The sequence below is a fragment of the Haliotis cracherodii genome, unplaced genomic scaffold (genome assembly GCF_022045235.1).
Source record: "Haliotis cracherodii isolate W230 unplaced genomic scaffold, xgHalCrac1.p SCAF_7, whole genome shotgun sequence".
NCBI lineage: Eukaryota > Metazoa > Mollusca > Gastropoda > Lepetellida > Haliotidae > Haliotis > Haliotis cracherodii.
In genome coordinates, this window is record NW_027266330.1 from 37,221,472 (window position 1) to 37,242,953 (window position 21,482).

The 21,482-nt window shown below is 42.9% G+C and overlaps 1 protein-coding gene across 1 annotated transcript in view; it reads left to right on the plus strand.

Annotated features, from left to right (window-relative positions):
- LOC139447291 (calpain-5-like) overlaps window positions 1-21,482 on the plus strand; it is a 36,352-nt gene that overhangs the window by 5,947 nt on the left and 8,923 nt on the right. The window contains exons 2-12 of the mRNA XM_071228581.1: window positions 6,687-6,858; window positions 10,909-11,040; window positions 12,024-12,148; window positions 12,411-12,488; window positions 13,409-13,592; window positions 15,093-15,289; window positions 16,718-16,795; window positions 17,192-17,369; window positions 18,098-18,220; window positions 18,806-19,002; window positions 19,685-19,800. Of these exons, the coding sequence (XP_071084682.1) occupies window positions 6,688-6,858; window positions 10,909-11,040; window positions 12,024-12,148; window positions 12,411-12,488; window positions 13,409-13,592; window positions 15,093-15,289; window positions 16,718-16,795; window positions 17,192-17,369; window positions 18,098-18,220; window positions 18,806-19,002; window positions 19,685-19,800 (1,579 nt within the window). The 5' untranslated portion in view covers window position 6,687. The remainder of the gene's footprint in view (window positions 1-6,686; window positions 6,859-10,908; window positions 11,041-12,023; window positions 12,149-12,410; window positions 12,489-13,408; window positions 13,593-15,092; window positions 15,290-16,717; window positions 16,796-17,191; window positions 17,370-18,097; window positions 18,221-18,805; window positions 19,003-19,684; window positions 19,801-21,482) is intronic.

Below are 21,482 nucleotides of genomic sequence, written 5' to 3' on the forward strand. Positions count from 1 at the left end.
TTTGTTGACTTTCAGTTTTCATTCAAAGACGCCATGTTGTCCATCCTATCCCCACTTTTTGGCTCATGTCTTACTTGTGAGTGAGAGGCTATCAGGAGGGGAGGAAGCACCATAAATTGGCTCCACACATTGTAGGGAATTGAACCTGTGCGCGATTGACGAGCGAACGGTCAAGCTACAAGGCTACCCCGCCTCCCCCATAATTATTTTATGTTTGTCGTAAGAGGAGGCCACTAATGGGATCGGATGTTCAGGCTCGCTGACTTGGTTGATGCATGTCGTATCCCAATTGCGTGGATGCTCATGATGTCAACCATTGGATTGTCTGGTCAAGACTCGATTATGTACAGACCGCCGTCATATAGCTGGACTATTACCAAGTACGGTGTTAAACAATAAATAAACAAACAAAACAAACCTGTAACTTTGGCTTGGTGAAGTTATCGAATTATATTACCAGTAAATATTCTCACAGGTTTCATTTCCCGTAGCATTTGAAGTTGTGTGCATGAGAAGTCTTCTCCACTCTGCATCTATATCTTTGATTTCACGTGGTATTTGGCTTCGAATAACCGTGATCGTATGATTACATTCTACAGTCACCGAGAGTGTTTATGTAGGCTATCACCCAGTCTCAGATGCACGGCCTTGGAAAGCTTGCGATGGTGTGCTTACATCAGTACACCGTGCACATGTTACGGGAAGGGAATAAGTCAAACTGCGATCAATGTTTTGCTCTACTTTGTGCATCTCACCATGCTGCACGCTCAGGCCGTGCCGCCTAGGTGCACGTGACAGAAACAATGTTGTAAATCTTTCATTCCCTGTACAAATCTTGTTGCCAGCTGCTCAGGTCACGCCTTGCACGTGCATCTCGTTCTAAGCTAGGAGCAAGTCTGGTGTAACGGGACAGAGGTAAGGGGGGCGATTTTCTATTTATTTAGGCTTTTCTGTCGCATGATGCCACATCAAAAGGACGTTTTGTATACGAAATCAATTTGAGGAGTGTACAGGAAAGGACGTTGATGGTTTATATACAAGTGAAATTGATGGTTTAAATACAAGTGAAATTGATGGTTTATATACAAGTGAAACTGATGGTTTATATACAAGTGAAATTGATGGTTTAAATACAAGAGAAGTTGATGGTTTATATACAAGTGAAATTGATGGTTTATATACAAGTGAAGTTGATGGTTTGAATACAAGTGAAGTTGATGGTTTATATACAAGTGAAGTTGATGGTTTATGTACAAGTGAAGTTGATGGTTTAAATACGGATTGAAATTTCTTTTTGTACACAGATACAAATTGTGGTTTTGTACACAGAATCAAATTTCTGTTTTGTATACGGAATGAAATTACTGTTTATTATGAAACACAATCGTTGTGAGCCGTTGCATGAATATGTCCCTTTTATTAAATTTCGTGATGAAACTTTTAAACGAACGCACGTTATCAAGTGTTCTCCGAGGTTTTAACATCCTTGTTGGTAAGACTTCCGCCCGTATCCACCCTTAAAAATATATATGATTAAAAGGATTGACCGACAATGCATACATAAACAATTTTGGAGGAGGGGGCAAGGGCTGATGTCTTTCCTACTTGTTCACATATAACCCTCTGAACCATGCATACGGGGGTGTAACGAGGCATGGAATTGTGAAACCCCTGACGACCTGTTGTCAGCAGTAGATGCTGCTTGGGGGAGACGGTGTTGAGAGACGATGTGATAACAGGGGGCAGCCGCGGATAACAGAGGGCTATTGCACGTAGATTAACCATTCCTGATTCCTTTGGACTTTCTCTTCGATGAGATTCCAGGAGAGTTAGGGAAGAACTGTCCGTAAAATCAACTAAATCTGAAACTGACGGAAGAGGGCGATATACACTCAAACACCTCATTGTGTGGTATATATTAACATGTGAGAGGCGACTAACGGGATCGGATGGTCAGGCTCGCTGACTTGGTTGATGCATGTCATAGTATCCCAATTGCGCGGATTGATGCTCATGATGTCAATCACTGAGTTGTCTGGTCCAGACTCGATTATTTACAGACCGCCGTCATATAGCTGGAATATTGCCGAGTGCGGCGGTAGGCAACAAACAAACAAAACATGCGAGAGGTGGAATCTGATTGACATAGAAGGGACATATCTCGTAATAGCCACTGGTGGCGCTACGATCGAACCAAGAAATTCCAACCAATTTCGGCAAAGGTGGAAACCGGACTTTTATAGCCAGTTAACTCCCTTGCCTCAGGAAGATGAGGTGTATCCGACTTCGTTACATCCGGAGTTGTCTTTACACACGTTTGAGTAAACATGCTTATTTACCTTCCTGTTTACATTATAAGAATGCTTAAAGTCGCCACACGTGTTTGATCAAACTGTGTATACAGACACATTAGCTGACGGACATCACAGGTGGGTTGTGTTAATCATGGCAACTCAATCCGCCTTCAGCATATAAACTTCACATGTACTCGGCGAGAGAAAACCTTCGGGTTTATCTCAAACTGACTTAGCTTCCTGTCCAGAGTTGTTTGTGGTACTGCCAAATTATACGGCATCGGTCTGTATTTAGACCAGAGAACGACCATGAGGTTATTTTTGGCGGTGTAGTCTGTACGTGATATAAAAAGAGTTTCGAACTTGATATTCAAAACAAATACGATTATTATTTCTTCTTTAGTACTGTTAGAAATCTAATCTAGTGAGAGTGAGTGAGTATGGTTTTGCGCCGCCTTTAAAAATATCATGACAGGGAACACCAGAAATGGGCTTGACACCTTGTACCCATGTGAAAAATCGAACCCAGGGCTTCGGTGTGACGAATGAATGATATGACCACTAGGCTACCCCATTGCCCCGAAATGTATTCAAGAGACACAGTAGCAGCAATTAATTCGCCTTAAGTCAAACCAGACATACACTCACAAGCTACGGTTACTTCTTTATATACAAACATCAACAGAAGCTAGTAAAACCAATCATAGGTAATATAGTAAATGTAAGTGGTGGTGCTGTTGACCGATGACCACCAACATGTGAGTGAGTGTGGTTTTGAACAGGAGTCAAGTTATAGGACTGCGTGTCGCTTGATCTGGGAGGAAAGCCGGAAGTGATGCAGATCTAAGACGTTTATCCCTTTGGTGAAACCCACGAGCACAGGTACGGTGCTGGATGAAGCTAGACACATAATTGGGGTGAGCAGGATTTCGAATACACAAGACCGCCTCCGTGGTCTAGTGGTAGAGCGTCCGCCCGGAAAGCGGAAGGTCCGGGGTTCGATCCCCGGCCGCGTCATACCAAAAGACGTTAAAAGATTGTACTTGTTGTTACCCTGTCTGGCGCTCGGCATTAAGGGGCTAAAACAAGGACTGGTCGGCTCGGAGTCAGTATACTGTGTCTGAGTGGGGTATCCATGTTAAACTGCGGCATGATATCTGGACTAGTACAAGCAGCCACACACACACATGCAAGTCGCTATATAAGCGCAATAATCTTGGACGCGACGTTAAACCCAATTTCACCTCACCTCGAATACACAATCATAAGTTTCTGGCCTACCAATGGGACACAACTCTGCACAGCGACTTAGACGACTAGGCCACCCGTGTCCCTGCTGGTCGAATGTACTAGAAGACACAAATATGCTGAAAATGCGCACTTGTGGAAAGTGGTCGCAGGTCATGCTGTGGACGATCCGAAAATGTTTGACAGGTAGCAATACACGAAACACCTGCACATTATATACAGAACAAATCGCAATGTACGAGACGTGTAGAGAATAGTCGATCATCCATAATCATATCATTTTATTTTTTTAACTTTTCCGCGCTATAGTGCTAGCCCACTGAGATACCATGCTACAGCTCAAAGTCTTCTTGGTATGACGCGGCCGGGGATCGAATACGAAACCTCGACCTCCTGCTATCGACGCTCTACCACTAGACCACGCGGGTCGTATCGGTCGAAATACGTCATGAAAGCATGGCGAGTGTTGTACTTAATGCATTCAAACTGCTACGGGTGTACTGTACATCCTCCATGGTGATGCTCGGAACTTTTCAGCCACCAATCGGAGCAATAACGAATAGGACATCACTGAGGCGTTGCTGATTTTAGACGTTTTTTTTCATTTACGATACACCTGAAAGTCAGAATTGGTATTGCTTTTCTTGAATTGACTCTACAGCTTAAGTGAAATTGTTGTTTAATGTTCACTTTCTTCATCCCACCAAACAGGCTGCTTTAAATTATGGACATATTTCTCCCTCTTCCTGAAGCAATCACCACACTGGTGTAACACATCTGTGAGGATCTCAGCCCTCTCTGTATCAGTGTTAACAACAAATATTTCATTGCAGGCGTCTTCCTTGTATAATGATGCTAAAAATGTGATTGAAGGATCTTTCCAATACAATCTGTCCAACTTGTTACCAGTGTTACTGGTCCTTGTGTTAAAGTCAACATTTGTTACCTTCAGCACACAAGATATAGGAAAATGATCAGACTTGTCACGAGGCTTTGTTTTGAAGGTAACTCACGACATATTACAGTGACGCAAGGTCTTAACAGGTTCAGGGTCTTTTAACCGATGAACGTGTGACTCTATCTGTCCCTTTTCCCTGACTTTTGACATTTGAAGTTAGTTAGACACTATGTATTTTAGGCTGGTTTACAAATGTCAAGTTGACTTTGTACGTGCCAGCAATAGAGACAAGCTAGCACCGCCACACCATCATACTTCCCAAACCTAGATACAACAACCTTCAACATATCTCCATGGTAATATTGGCCTTGTGATGACATTATTATGTTTTTAATTGAAATATTTCTTTTGTTTATAAAAGAGCAAGTGAAAACGGTACTGAGACTGGAGTCATACTGTTAATACTTTTGAAACTTTACATGCGTGTTCACCTATAGTTAATGAGTAAACAATATATTCGTTAACTAAATAGGAAAACATTGTTGGACTTATCGTGCAGCCTTGCCTTGTTCCCACCCAACAAGGCGACTATGCTTGTCGTAAAAAGCGACTGACGGGATCGGGTGGTCTGGCTCGCTGACTTGGTTGATGCATGTCATCGATTCCAGTTGCGTAGATCGATGTTCATGATAATAATCACTTGATTGTCTGGTCCAGACTCGATTATTTACAGACCGCCGCCATATAGCTGGAATATTGCTGAGTGCGGCGTTAAACAACAAACGAGCCAAACAAATCTTACAAGTGCCGACAGTATTCATATCCCCGTATGCACAAACTACACATGTTGGGAGGGCACAGAACATGTTCAGGATCACACATAATGGTATACCAGAATAGAAGCAGCTTTACTTTATTTCGCTCAGAAGCATGTTCATGTGTTTTGTGTTTGGTAGTTGTGGGTCCGAACATTTAATATACTGGGGGACTGGGATTTGTGTTAGAAACACTATTTGGTTGGAGGTTTCTTCTGAAATTGTTTTGGTGTACACAAATGGACATTAAGTAAACAATCTCAGGCAAACTTACATCTTTCCAGTATTATCTTAAACAGTTTGTTTTTGTCGGATTATCCTTGGCGAGAAATCATTATTTTCGGTCCCGTCCTCTCCTCTGACTGAAAATATAAATTGACATTAAAATATTAATGACGTTTTAGACAAGGACCTTGGCAATATACCAAATCAGCCGATGCAATATTCAGGCATCAACGTTGACCCAGAAATCGTACCTGTATTTTCTCCAAGCTCCTCACAGCCATATCCTGTTCGCTGTGCTCTCTGTGCCATCGCTGACACCAGTCAAAGCTCCCTACTGTGATAGGTGGCTACAACCATGCTTGGAGTTGAACTCGCAGCCGCCTGACCGTTTTGTTTACAAACAACTGATGACTGCCGTGACGCCGAACACTCTTCCCTGTAAATTATTTTCTTTGTTTGTCAGTTTGAATTTGTTTCATTACAACTATCATTTATTTGATGTAGTAAGAATGTAAGGGGGATTTTCCGTTCGTCTGCAATCTCGAACTAATCTGATCAAACAAACAAAAAAGGAAAATTCATCTGGGAAATATGGTCAGTCGTTAACCTTTTCAAAACTAACTATTAACTATTAACTTTGGCATTCCCAAATACATAAACAAAAGTATAAACGTTACTACATTTGGGTTTAGAGAGCCAATTTCAAGATTCTAGGAATGGCCGCGCGACCCGTGAAGATCCGGGGTAGAATAGTTCTTCAGCAAGCCATGCTTGCCGTAAAAGGCGACCATGCTTGTCGTAAGGGGCGACTAACGGGGTCGGGTGGTCAGGCTCGTGGACTTCGTTGATGCATGTCATCGATCCCAAATGCGTGGATCGATTCTCATGATGTCAATCACTGGTCCAGACTCGATTATTTACTGACCATCGTTATATAGCCGGAGAACGGCGTTAAACAACAAACAAACAAAAAGTAATGGCCGCGCCCACACAGATGGTAGCGATGTTACCGAGAGTGTAACGAAGATGTCACGCGCTGGAATGGAGCTTGTATTGTATTAAATAAAGAGAGATGATCTCACACAGGAAGAAAACGCTACATAACAAAAACTTTTTTTCCAGCGATCATTCCACTGTCCTGGAATCACATAATAAAAGTGAGAGATAAATTAACAAAAAACATTTCTATGGGTTATTTTCCTTCAGAATGGCTTCCAGCAGCACGGCGGTGCCTCGGAAGGGACAGAAGTACGGGAAGCTGAAGCGGAAGTGTGTGAAGAAGAATGCGCTGTTTGTGGACAGCGAGTTCCCCCCGTCTGGGTCCTCTCTGTTCTACAGCCGCCCGGCGCCGGCAGATATTGTCTGGAAGAGGCCGAAGGTAAACATCATAATGAAACTAATTTACAGACACCGCTATGGAGATAATTAGACCAGTGAGGCTTTCATCATCTTTTGGGAACGCAGGATACGGGGTCTATTTAGACCGTATTCCGGACTCAAATAAAAACGTTTTTAAAAAATGAAATATGTGAACATTTCCTGTATATATTATGTACTTTCCATATTTCGTCAGTAATGTTGCTTCGATCGCCCCATTTTGTGACCTAGGAACGTGTTTTATAGGTTTGTGTCTGTGGTTTATATTCTGCCAATGCAGAGTGAAGTTTTACGTGCTTTTAAGTTTGGTGTAGGGGATTCGGGTTAGCAAATGAGACACGTTTGTGGAAAACTTAAAGAGGATATGTTTTAAAGAGGAAAGAAAACTAGTAGTAACTGGTTTGAAAATGGCCCAAAGCGTGCCAGTATCCGCTAATCGTTGGTTGGAATCCCATCGACGAGCGGACACGTTCTCGCTTGGTAAGCATCATGTCACCAAATTGATAAACGTCTAAGACATGCATCAACACGGGCTTACCTCCGACACCAAGCTGACACGCTGTGATATGAATGGAATACGGTAGAAAGAGTCGTTAAACCCATCTCGTTCGTTACTTATGACTACGACCACACTGATTGATTCTGCTATTTGTTGTTTAACGCCGCAGTCATCAACATTCTAGCTAAGTAAGGATAGGATACATGGATGAACAACTTCTTTATTACAAATAATATTTGGGATTGTTATAAAGAAGTTATTCATCCATTTTCTTATCCTTACTTAGGACTCCTTCAGACCCGTGAAGATTCGGGGTAGAAAAGGTCTTCCGCAACCCATGCTTGCCGTAAAAGGTGACTATGCTTGCCGTAAAAGGCGACTAACGGGATCGGGTGGTCAGACTTGCTGACTTGGTTGATGCATGTCATCGAACCCAATTGCGTGGACCGATGCTCATGATATTAATCATTGGATTGTCTGGTCCAGACTCGATTATTTACAGACCGCCGTCATATAGCTGGAATATTGCTGAGTTCGGCGTTAAACAACAAACCAACTACTTAGGATTCCAACTTTTAAATGCCTCTCAAGAAGTTATATTCTATTTATATCATGACACCTGTAAATTATTATGTCCAGATCAAACTAATGATTGATATTATGAGCAACCCTCCACCGTGGAGGTAATTGGACACGCAATCAAAATAACCGAAACTGACCACCGACCTATTTAGACGCCTCTCCGACGTTGGTGGGGCCTGTCTAACCCGGAATCTTCACAAGGACTGTAATTACTACCTCTGCATCAACAACGTCTGCTGACACGACGACATACAACTACCACCAGGTGGACGTGGATACTGGCGGTATATAGGCCTACGGCTGGCCCCAGGGGCCGTAGAGTAGACCTCCCAGTGTGTTCGTTTCTGTGTCTCATGCCCAGTCAGACATCAACATGAATACCTATTTCCACCTCTCAATTAACCCCGACTGGCGTAAATCAGGTGCGAAGACGGAGGCCGGTAATGGAAAGGGTCTAGTCTCGGCCTACTTGGCACTGTGCCTCAGAGGCAAGTGTGGAAGAGAGTCGGTGTTTACATACTCAGACAAAATAGTAACGCAACACCAACACTGATATTTATATTTGTATATTTTGTATCATGTTTGTTTCGAACCAATTGACACCCAGTCAAACGTTTTCAAAACGTCACGTGCGACAGTTCTTTATAAAATAAATTGGATATGGGAGTAACGAAAATTTATATGTATCGTTTTCAACAAAAGTGCATTGTATGTGTTTCATGGTGCTGTATGTTAAGGGAGCTATTGCAATATGGAAATTCAAATTCCAAATTAATGGATAACTTTTTTATTATGGTTAATAACGTTATCGGATTTTTAATTTTTCTCACTCGATCATAACAGAGTTTTAACTTCAGACATACTCTAGGCAGTATAGCACAAATGTTTGTTTTTAACGGTTTTCAACTTCTTGTGGACATATAAGAAATAGCCCGTGACCCAAACCGAACTTTGCTCTGACTTTGTACTGCTATTCCTTATTTCTTAAACACTTCATATTTAATGGACGAGGAGGATTCTGCCAAAGACCTCCCTTTTCTATCGGAATTAGGACGTATATGCTGGGACTTCTATATTACCCAATACCCGTGAAGATCTTGGTACAGAATAGGTCTTCAGCAGCCATGCTTGCCGTAAAAGGGGACACGGGTGGCCTTAGGCGACGCGATTCGCTGTGCAGAGTTGCGTCCCTTGGGCACGCCAGAAACCTATGATTTTGGGCTCGAATCCCGTCTCGCCCCGATTATGTTTCTAGGTTTGTCAGCACCATACCCGTGCTCGTGGGTTTCACCGAAGTGGTAAACGTCTGAGACCTGCATCACCTCGGGCGTTCCTCCCACATTAAGCTGACACGCCGCGATATAACTGCAATACTGTTGAAAGCGGCGTTAAACCCAACTCACTCACTAAGATTGGAGGACAGCTGCACAGAGGGTCGCGTCACGTGAATCGTTAAGAGCGACCTTTGACCCCGTAGTCTGAACGTATTGTGCGTGGGTTCTTGAGTCGATCAGATGGCAACTGTCTAAATCGATTTGGCTTCATTTTCCCATAACCTCAATTCGGATATTTCGATTTTAACAAAACAAAAAACCCTCGCAGGACACAAATATGTCCTCGATGGCCTACCCTTCAGCGTGTAGATGACATGAAGCTAAAAAAACGACAGGGTGTATAATTTGTGCAGAACAATATAATGGCTTGGCCTTCATTATGAACATTCGGGAAAGGTCGTGTAAGCTCGTTTTCGAGATACAGAAATCATATATGCTGGAATGAACGTTTCGCTCTTGTTCCGAAAATATATATAGACGCTGATTTGGTGATAAGACGCTTCATCTGACGTGACCTTCTATGCATGTCTCCCCAGATCTGTACGCATCCAGGTATCGTATCAGAAAAAATGATTTGATCTCAGTGAGAATGCCTAATTCAAGACCGCCTGGATCTACAGTTGAGAGAAAAGCATCCCAGAAAATACAATGAGCCAGTGTTGGACCTGGGATTATATAGTTGGCGTAATTCTAGGTATTTTCGTCCACATGATAAGGAATGAAAATTTAATGTCTGTTTAGAGAGAGAGGTATCGGTAATATAATATCTATTTAATTAATATAATTCGCTGCATTGTGTTGAACACTTTGCCCGAGTCTATTAATGAATGAATAACGTTGTTTTGCGCAAAAATCAACACAGTATGTCACAGCGACCTGTCGAGTCCAGACCTGTGGCACTGAGCCAGTCTAACGCTTCGTCTCTGAAAATATATTATTTTGATGGAAACAAATAACTGAAAAGGAGCCGAAATGAGATGGGAGATTCGGAACCTGAGTAAAATCTAGACTTGCTTCATTTAGGGCTTTTGCATTTCAGAAAGGGGCGGGAGGAAAGGAAAATAATATGGTTCAGGGACTGTGAGACAGACTAGGAATTGAGAACGAATAACGATCCACGCCATCAGTGTACGATGACACGAATCGGGCAGCTCGGAGAACCTGGCCATCGCATCCCTAGCTTCGCGACGATAACGCCAAGCATGAAGTACTCGTGACCGGTCAACTACACGGTATACGGAGTAGCATATGTACAGCATGACGTGGCAACGTGAACGTCATGTGTCAGTACGTCATGATGACGACAATGTACTTGACATGTAATGCCTGATTGTTGAGAAAGTCCCCGCTGATGCGTAGGGGAGCGAGCGGCCCAGTCGTCTAAGCCACTCAACTCGCTATGCATCCTTGCGTCCTTTGGCTACGTTAGTATAATTGTGGGTTCGAATCCCGGTTCGCCCCGATTATGTTTCAAGGTTTGTCAGCACCATACCCGTGCTCTTGAGTTTCACCAAAGTTGTAAATGTCCGAGACCCGCATCAATTTGGGATTTCTTTACACATTAAGCCGACTCGCCGTGACATAACTGGAATACTTTTAAAACCAACCTCACTCACTCACTCACTTCTCGTTACAGGATATTGTGCCGGATCCCAGGTTTTTCATCGACAAGGCGAGTGCTGATGACTTCTCCCAGGGTAGCCTAGGCAACTGCTGGTTCGTCGCGGCCTGTGCCTGTATCGCCGAGGATTCCACGCTTTGGAAAAAGGTAAAATTGTTTGTTTGTTGTTTAACGCCGCACTCAGCAATATTCAAGCGAAATGACGCTGTCTGTAAATAATCGAGTCTGAACCAGACAATCCAGTGATTGATATCATGAGCATCGATCCAAGCAATTGGGATACGATGACATGCATCAACCAAGTCAGGGAGCCTGCCCACCCTATCCCGTTAGTCGCATGTTACGGCAAGCACAGTCGCCTATTAGGGCAAGCATGGGTTGCTGAAGACCTATTCTATCCCCGAATCTTCACGGGTCTCAAACTCAAAAGTGGGTGACAAATTCATAACAGCAACTTGACTGCTGATGACGTAAATTGATTTTGAAGGAATGTAATAGTCGGAGATATTCAAGCTCTAACAAGGTCGCATGTAAGTGAGGGAGTCTTGGCCAGGCGGGCCTGTGGTTGATAGCATGAGCAAGGACACACGCAATCGGGGCACGATGACACACATTCGGCGATTAGTCAAATGTAACGAAGCAAAGTCTAGCCTGTGGGGCGGTAGGGAAGCCTAGTGGTTAAAGCGTTCGCCTGTCACGCCGAAGACCCGGGTTCGATTCCCGACATGGGTACAGTGTATGAAGCCCATTTCTGGTTTCGCCCGCCGTGATATTGCTAAAAGCGGCGTAAAACCATATTCACTAACACTTGCCAGTGAGGTAATACAATTAACGTTATTTTTTAGTTAATCATTTATATAATTCATTCATTTATTTATTTTTTTATAAAAGTTCTTCGAGTGTCACAAACTGATTTTGTGGTGTCTTTGAGTTCTTATAACCGATTTTAAATTAAAAAAATAGCGCCTCCGTGGACTAATGGACGGAAGCAGCATGGGGCTTAGTACAGGTATACCAAATGTATATATGTCGGTGATTCGTTACAACCATCTTCATGTTTGTGTTAACAGGATGACACTTAGAACGAAATGTCAAGTTTGTATTTTATCTTTTGGTCGTGTTTGTTTCAGGTGGTACCAGATTACAGGAATCAGGAATGGGCGCCAGGAAACAAATACGCCGGTATCTTCCACTTCAAGTTCTGGCGCTGTGGGCAATGGGAAGACGTTGTGATAGATGACTACCTACCCACGAGGTGTGAACGAAAAAAATCTTCATCGTCCTAAACCGGAGGCAGTCCCTGTTTAGATGATAATATCACAAATCAAAGATTCCTCTTCCCAAGTGTGTTCCGAATGCATAAAAAAATAATTGAGAACAATGTTTAAAATTTTGTCTGAGACATATTTATTTTTTGCTTAAGACGAGATTTCGTAACTATGTAGGCTGTGTACCTCGTCAGTGTACTTCAATGTTACTTTCATACATTTGTTGAATTGTGTGCATGTATCTTTCAGACAGGGCAGGTTGATATTCATGCACTCCAAGTCAAGAAATGAATTCTGGTCAGCTCTACTGGAGAAGGCCTATGCAAAGTAAGTGTTGGGCTGTATACATATGTAAATAAGGATACAATATGGAACAAAATAAGTTTATTTGACAATTATCCACGATTAGCTTGTCCGATTTGAATGAATATATGCTGACAAATAGCCATCCAATAAAGTTATAGTCATATGCGAAGCTAAGTGAAGGGAAATTACTGATAGGAGCGATAGAAATTGTTCGAAAACGAAGCTTGGTAGCGAATTGGTCCATAAACCTATCTGATAAACCTGGTTTCATTATCCCATATTTATGCAAATTAGGTCACCAAAAAAGGAACTACTTTTAATCTCCCTACATCGATTCAATGTCTGTTTACTCAATGAACTATTTACTAACGTTCCCAATATGTATAAATAGGGGGTATGTGGGTGATTATGTATACAAACATTGCCGCATATCATTTGGCACTATATGATGAATGAGACGGTTCACTCAAACACTGTATTTATACGCGGTTCCTGAAGTTACTTCTTAAAGCCGAAATTACATCTTAAACATCGATTAATTTAAGAATGACATTATATGATAAAGATAGTATTACCCTCGTGTGTTTTCGTGTCGTAAACAATGTATGAAGCCCATTTCTGGTGTCCCACGCCGTGATATTGCTGGAATATTGCTAGAAGCAGCGTAAAACCATACTCACTCACCCACTCGTGTCGTAAATATCTAATATCAGAAATAAACAATATATACGCTTGGTAAATGATCGCGTAATACAATTTATTTTCGTAATATGTGATACTTATGATACTGAAACTCTCAGATAAGAATCTCTCTTCTTATTATTATTAATGGTGGGGCGGAACATCCCATGATTTTAAAGTTAATGTTGCAGCTGACATTTTTAAAGCAATAGACAAGGTGAATTTTGCCTCGGTTATGGAGTGACCACGCCCTGTTACAGGTTGTTCGGATCGTACGAGGCCCTGACGGCGGGGAAGGCCCGAGACGCCATGGTGGACATGACGGGCGGGGTGGGGGAGGGGCTGGACGTCAGTGAATATAGGTCGGAGGACAAGCGGATGAGGCTGTTCGACATCCTCCTCAAGGCCATGGACCACAGGTCGCTCATGAGTGCATCCATCGTGGTGAGTACCGGACAACCTGATGTCGTGGTCGGAATCTGTGAGTCAGTTTGGGTGTACGCCGCTATGAACAGTATTTCAGTTAAATCACCGTGTGTCGTCCTCGTGTGATTTGAAAGCCAAAGTAAAGCAGGTTTGTTTGTTTGTTTGTTTGTTTGTTTGTTGTGACAGTGGTCTGTAAATAATCGAGTCTGGGCCAAACAATCCAGTGTTTGACATCATGAAGATCGATCCATTGGGATACGATGACATGCATCAACCGAGGGTAATAGATGTTCTTGTTTTGTTTGTTGTTTAATGCCGTAGATATGTAATATGTAAAAAATCGAGTGTGGACCAGAGAAACCAGTGATTGACATCATGAACATCGATCCACGCAGTTTGGATACCATGACATGCATCAACCAAGTCAGCGAGCCTGACCACCGGATCCCGTTAGTGCTATCTTACATGCATAGTGGCATTTTACGGCATGGGTTGTGGAAGGACTATTCTTCACGGGGTCTTCACGGGTCGTGAATCAGCTACTATCATAACCGAATATATAATATTCGAAGTCACAGCAAATCGCGGACCCACACTGGACAACAAAAAATTCAAGGCCTTGTAAACGAATAGGTCACACGTGCCCCTAGTGGGTATCAGTGTGACGGGTATGCTCGACTTAAAGTGTAACGCGAATCCTCGTTAACTCGATCATATTGTCTGGACGTATCGTTTAACACGATGTTCCTCATTTATCCCTATTCCCTATCACCACTGTGATGCTGTGTCGATACTTTGCAGTTCTCGGAATACGGGTAATGGGAATCGTCCCATGGTCCGATGTATTTCGATATAACGAGGATTCACTATACTTAAAGACTTGTCTCCAGACAAGACCAGTTAAATTAAATGGGGTCAGTTAATTTTGTCATTGGCTGTAGATAAAATGGCTGTAAAGTACAGTTTGACTTGATCTGGTGTCCAGGCTTCTGATGTACTGTGTGAGTTATTCACCTGATATATTATACACCATTACTTAGTTTGTTCACGCCGTGATATAACTGGAACACTGTTCAAAGCGGCGTTAAACATAACTCACTCACTCCTAGTTTGTCTCTCACACCCCAGAGAATAAAATTAAAACAGCAGACCAACTCAAGTCTAGAATGATTTGGCAAGTCTAGAAACTCAACTCTGAAATTAGACATTGTCATGTGCTCTACTTGGATTTTATATTTTGTGGATATATATTTACAAATAAAATAACTGACCCGTGAAGATCCAGGTTAGATTGTCTGGTATAGACTCGATTATTAAAAGATCGTCGTCATAGAGGCTGGAATGTTGCTGAGTGCGGCGTTAAACAACAAACAAACAAATAAGAGATTAAACTTTATTTCCGGGACTAAATATTCATGTAAACATTTCCCAGGACGATGAAATAAAATGGAACCTATGTGTACAAGTACTGAATCACACGTTGACCAATGTCCGTTCACCTGTCTGCCCCCTGTTCAGGCCAAGTCGGCTGCGGAAATGGAGGTGAAACTCAGCATCGGTCTGGTGAAGGGTCACGCCTACAGCGTCACAGATGTCCGCAATGTCCACCTGAAGGGCACCGGACTCTTCAGCTTCTTTAACCGGGAGAAGATCCAGATGATCCGACTGAGGAACCCCTGGGGTGGCGTGGAGTGGCGGGGGCCGTGGAGTGACGGGTAGGTGGAGCAGGCCAAGACGATGTAGCAGACTGCAAACAGAGCAATCTCATCAAAATCAGAGCCTAGTCACCGCTACCGCTAAAAAAAGATCTGAGGACATCCCATTAGGGGTCACGTCAGAACGACCTTGCATCCGACCAATCAAAGCGTCGCTTACCAGATTATGAAAATGACAGTCGGAATGAGTTTTCTAATCATGCAACCTCGAAAACGTTAACACTGGGTATTCCGAACGACAGTTACGCCCCGTACGACTGACTCCGTCAAAATTATCATTTATCTCTCGCTTCCGTGGGATAAACATTTGAACGGAGGAGGCGTTGAACAGTCCGTGGGAAGCACTGCCATACAATCTCAACGATATTTTAGACATTTCGGAATGTTCGTTTGTTCAATTTTCGAAATTTTAATCGAGAACTGTCAACATATTTTTCAAGCGTTGTCTAAAAAGGAAGTCGCCAGCTTGAAATGAGACCGTAAAGCTCGAGAAAGCTGCTTCCTCATTGGCTGATGTCGACTTCTTGTCAGTCATTTCAGTGGTCGGTCAAAGTTCGCGAAAGGTCGTTCTGCCGCGACCCGTAATGGGATGTCCTCAAAGGTTTGTTTAGCGGCAGCGAGAAGTAAGATCAAATTGGCGAGGTTTTCGAGGTTGCATGATTAGAAATCGCTTCCCGACTGTCACTTTCATGACCTGGTAAGCGACGCTCTGATTAGTCAGATGAAAGGTAGTTCTGACGTGACACGTAATGGGATGTTCTCAGATCTTTGTTTAGCGGTAGCGATAACTAAGATCTGATTTTAATGAGATTGAGTCCAAATTAACAAAATGTCAACATTTATGAGTCAGAAACAACCATATTTGAACAAACTCATTATTGATCAGTGAAATAAAAAGCATTTGCAATTGTTGCGTGATAAGTGTCAAGGGCGGATCCACCATTTTTAAAAGGGAGGGGTCAAAATCTCAAAATCCTCTCCCAGTCAATTTTACTGCCTACAACAACATACTACATTTGGTTTTCAAAAGGGGGTGGGGCGAGGTCCGGACCCACTGGACTCCTCATGGATCCACCTGTGTGTTTTGAGAAGAAGGAACCGTGTCAATAATTTCAGACAAAAATTTACTGTACATATTTTCCCCGCACCATGACGCTTTGGTTCTAGCATTTTTTCAGTTTATGTTTTGCAACTACGGTATTGTATGTAACAGTTATAACATAAATGGAACAAGAATATATTGTTTTCATAATATATATGCGTGTTTCAACGGTTTTGAGATGTATAATGTTTCCCTTAGCGCGGCGCACAAAGCGCTCTTAAAATCACAGTGCATCCTTCCCGTTTAACAAGGCACCTTTTCCAAGTCATCCAGGGGGTTGGGGCTGCTTGTCTGCATTCAAGGACTCACACTCACCTGTGTTTCAGGTCTGCGGAGTGGCAGAAGGTCAGTGAGAAGGAGAAGAAAGACCTTGGGCTGACATTCGACGAGAACGGAGAATTTTGGTAGAGTGGTTTTACTTTTTGTGAAAAGGATTTTCTCTAACGTCATATATTCAGATAGAGTTATGTAATCAGGGAAGACTCCTACATTAAGCAAATTCACAAATGTAAAGTTTTGATCATCCGCCACGCATATCAAGAGTTTTAAGTAAACTGTAGACTCAAGACGACTGACTTCCTTAATGAAACTGACAACCAAGAACGGACACAACGAACTAGAATATCTTCCGTTTCTATTGAGTTTCTTTTACTCGTCTCTCCGCCTGATCCAAACAGGTGTATCAGGACTCGGTTCCCTTCCGACACTTACCGGATCACATGCTACTGATTGTAGTGACAACTTCTCCATGTGAACACCAATTAAACTGTCATAAAATGATAATTACTGTTTTCTGTTAGGATGTCGTTCGATGACTTCTGCCGATACTTCACGCAGATCGATATCTGTCACATGATCAACACCCGCTTCTTCACCCTGAAGAAGACATGGACCCCTACCGCCACCCGGGGGGAGTGGAAGAGACCCATGAGGGCGGGTGGTTGTGGCAACCACGCCTCATTCCTGAAAAACCCACAGGTGAGACGATTTGGGGAGTCGCGCATTTTCACAAAGTGACATTTAGTCCCAAGTTATCTAATTTAAGAATATATATCTGAAAAAAAAAATTAGTAAAATCCAAATGAAGCCCAGAACAATCCTTATTTCCTACAGATTTCCAATCAAGCTTGCCAAGTCATTCTAGACTTGAGTTGATTTTGGTTCTCTTGGAGACAGACTACGCACTTGACCGTCGACTTGTTACACATTCCCGACACTCGTGTTAGCAATGTATGTTTTCCAGTGATTCGTGTAACGCTGGTTTAATCTAAATGTTAATCGTATTCCCTATACTAACTTATCCCTGTATCAGTACATGACAGGGGGCACGGGGGCCCAGTCGACTAAGGCGCTGCAATTCGCTGAACAGAGATGCGCGCCCGGCACTACAGAAATCCTTTGAATCCCGGTTCGCCCCGATTACATTTCTAGGTTGTCAGCACCATACCCGTGCTCGTAGGTTTCACCGTAGTGGTGAACGTCCTGCATCACTTCGGGCTTTCTTAACGACACGCCTTGAAATAATTTGAATACTATTCAAAGCGGCGTTGATCCCAACTCACACACTCACCCAGTATAGCACAAAATACTGTCTTATCCTTCAAAACAGCACATATATGTTTTGTTTGAGACCGTAAAAAAATCATTTTGCGCTTCAAAACGTATCTTTTTGTCTTAAAGATGAAAAATAATTTTGTCGTTTCCAGTACATATTCGAGGTGTACGATGACGAGGAGGAGGTGATGATCTCTCTGGAACAGGAGGACAGACGCTCGGTCAAATGCAGACAAAGGGGAGATAACTTCACCATCGGCGTCACCATCATGAAGGTTGGTCCACTACGGACATGTTAGACTTATTCCTATTTCAAACCAATTTTGTGTTTGTATGTTGTTTAACGCCGCAGGGGTGGTCGGGTAGACTAGTGGTTAAAGCGTTCGATCGTTACGGGTTTGATTCCCGACATGAGTACAATGTGTGAAGACCATTTCTGGTGTCCCCCGCCGTGACATTGCTGGAATATTGCTAAAAGCGGCGTAAAACCATACTCACTCACTTTAACGCCGCACTCATTATAACAGCTACATGAAGGCGGTCCGTAAATAATGGAGACTGGGCCAGACAATCTAGTGATTGATGTCATGAGTATCGGTCTACGGATATCTGGGATACGATGACATGCATCAGCGAGCATGACCAACCGATCCCGTTAGTTTAGTTTCTCCTTACGACACGCATAGTCGCCTTTTACGCCAGCATAAGTTGCTGAAGACCTATTCTACCTCAGACCTTCATGGTTAATATATCCAGTATCCAGTATCTTCAATGCCAAGATCAATATCAACATAAAACAATTCTCTGATAGTTCCGACCAATCACACAACGCAGGTCATTCACCTTTCTATGTCCTTCAGACTGACGTGAACCGGAAGTACCGCATGCACGACAAGTTGGACCGTGTCCATGCCACCCCCTTTGTCCAGGCCAGGAGCATCTTCAGCCGCTTCTCGCTCACCAAAGGCAGATACCTCCTTGTTCCCTCGACCTTTGACCCTGGACAGGAAGGGTCACACGTTCTTCGTATCTTCACAGCTGGGGCAGTCAAACTCAGGTAAGTCGTTCGTTATGAAAGATACGTCATGGTTACGTCATTTGTATTGACACACTTTTAATACTAGAGCCTACAGGCTCTGATAGTCATCAAGACCTAAAGAGCTGAAGGTCGGTGGAGTCTCATGTTCTCCTTTATCGACGTGCAGGTTCGAATGTGACGGCAATTGAAAAAAAGAAACATTTGCTATTCTTTTGAGAGACTGTTTTTTTAATTGTATTTCTTTTCTTTTGTCAAATTTGGAGTGGCTGACCAGTCAAACAAGATAAAAACTCGGTTTGGCTTTATATCAACGGTCTTCATTAGTTAGTGTGTCAGTATGGTTTTGCACCGTTTTTAGCAATATTCCAGCAATATCACGGCGGGGGACACCAGATGCACATTGTACCTATGTTGGGAATTGAACCCGGGGTCTTCTGTCCTTCATTATTTAAATTGTATATACTACTCAAATGAACACCCATCGTTTTTACATGACGTTAGTTAATCAGTAATGGCTGGTGGGTATTGCAACACACAGCCTTCCAATTGTGGCTGTTCTTTAACTTGTTTTGAATAGTAAATACTTGCGTTAACGAAGACTAACGTCTTCTCGCCAAATTGTCTTTGAAGGTTTAGAAGAACAGAATGTAAATATATTATGTTTCCGGATAAAGTCCAAATCAGTATAACGTTGTTCCAGGGAGCTGACTCGCGACGAGCCTAAACCTCCTGGATGTATGGGGACGGCCAAGGTAGCGGCCACGGCGGTAACCATCGTCAACGCGGATGGCCTGGTAAAGAAGAACGGCGATGACGGTGAGATATCATTTTAAAATCACAGTGTTTAGGAGTAACATTATCACAAATACTTTTCAATTTCGTTTTTGTAATTCCTAATATATTACATCAGCGCACTAATAATTCATTATAGAAACATTCACCATATTTCCCATATACTGTAAACTTTCGCCTGGAACACAAGATATGATGTCACCCGTGAAGATCCGGGTTAGAAGTGGTCTTCAGCAACCGATGATTGTCGACTAACGGGATCGGCAGGTCAGGCTGCTGACTTGGTTGATGCATGTCGTTGTATCCCAATTGCATAGATTGATGCTCATGATGTCAATCTCTGGTTTGTCTAGTTCAGACTCGATTATTTACAGACCGCCGTCATATAGTTGGAATATTGCTGCGTGTGGCGTTTAACAACAAACAAATAAACAAATGACGTTATGACACAAGCATATTTAGCCATGTATAATTCATAATTCATGTGTGTCCTCCTTGATGAGTGTCAAACATCCCCCAGCATCCCGTGCTTGTCATAAGAGCTAAGATGAGAACAGTACGTTACAAAGGTTGATTATGTAGCATTGTGCCCTGGCGGAGTGGATCGTGTTCATGCTATCAATCATTGATTTGCCTGACCTGACTCAATTATTTACAGCGGTCGTGATAAAGCGACACTAACATTCAATAACTCCTCGTGTGCTCTCCCTTTTTGTTTGTGAAGCATGTGTGTCCCTGTGGTGTTGTATATAAAGGTGCAGACCTACTGTGTTTTGAAGTGTGAGGAAAAGGTGTGTGTAACTCATGTGTCTTCCCGTTTCGTGTGTAACTAATTGTGTGTCGTCGTTTCGTGTGTAACTCATGTGTGTCTCCGTTTTGAGTGCAACTCATGTTTGTCTCCATGCTGTGTGTAACTCATGTGTGTATCCATAGTGTTGTAGAGCTGCATGCCTACTATAAATTGAAGTGTGAGGGCAAGGTGTGTGTAACTCATGTGTGTCTCCATGGTGTGTGTTAACTCATGTGTGTCTCCATGCTGTGTGTAACTCATGTTTGTCTCCATGCTGTGTGTAACTCATGTGTAACTCCATAGTGTGTTGTAGAGCTGCAGGCCTACTGTAAACTGAAGTGTGAGGGCAAGGTGTGTGTAACTCGTGTGTCTCCATGGTGTGTGTAACTCATGTGTGTCTCCATGGTGTGTGTAGTTCATGTGTGTCTCCATGGTGTATGTAACTCATGTGTCTCCATGGTGTGTGTAACTCATGTGTGTCTCCATGGCGTGTGTAACTCATGTGTATCCATGGCATGTGTAACTCATGTGTCTCCATGGTGTGTGTAACTCATGTGTGTCTCCAAGGTGTGTGTGACTCATGTGTGTCTCCATGGCGTGTGTAACTCATGTGTCTCCATGGTGTGTGTAACTCATGTGTGTCTCCATGGTGTGTGTAACTCATGTGTCTCCATGGTGTGTGTAACTCATGTGTGTCTCCATGGCGTGTGTAACTCATGTGTCTCCATGGTGTGTGTAACTCATGTGTGTCTCCATGGCGTGTGTAACTCATGTGTCTCCATGGCATGTGTAACTCATGCGTCTCCATGGTGTGTGTAACTCATGTGTGTCTCCAAGGTGTGTGTAACTCATTTGTGTCTCCATGGCATGTGTAACTCATGTGTCTCCATGGCATGTGTAACTCATGTGTCTCCAT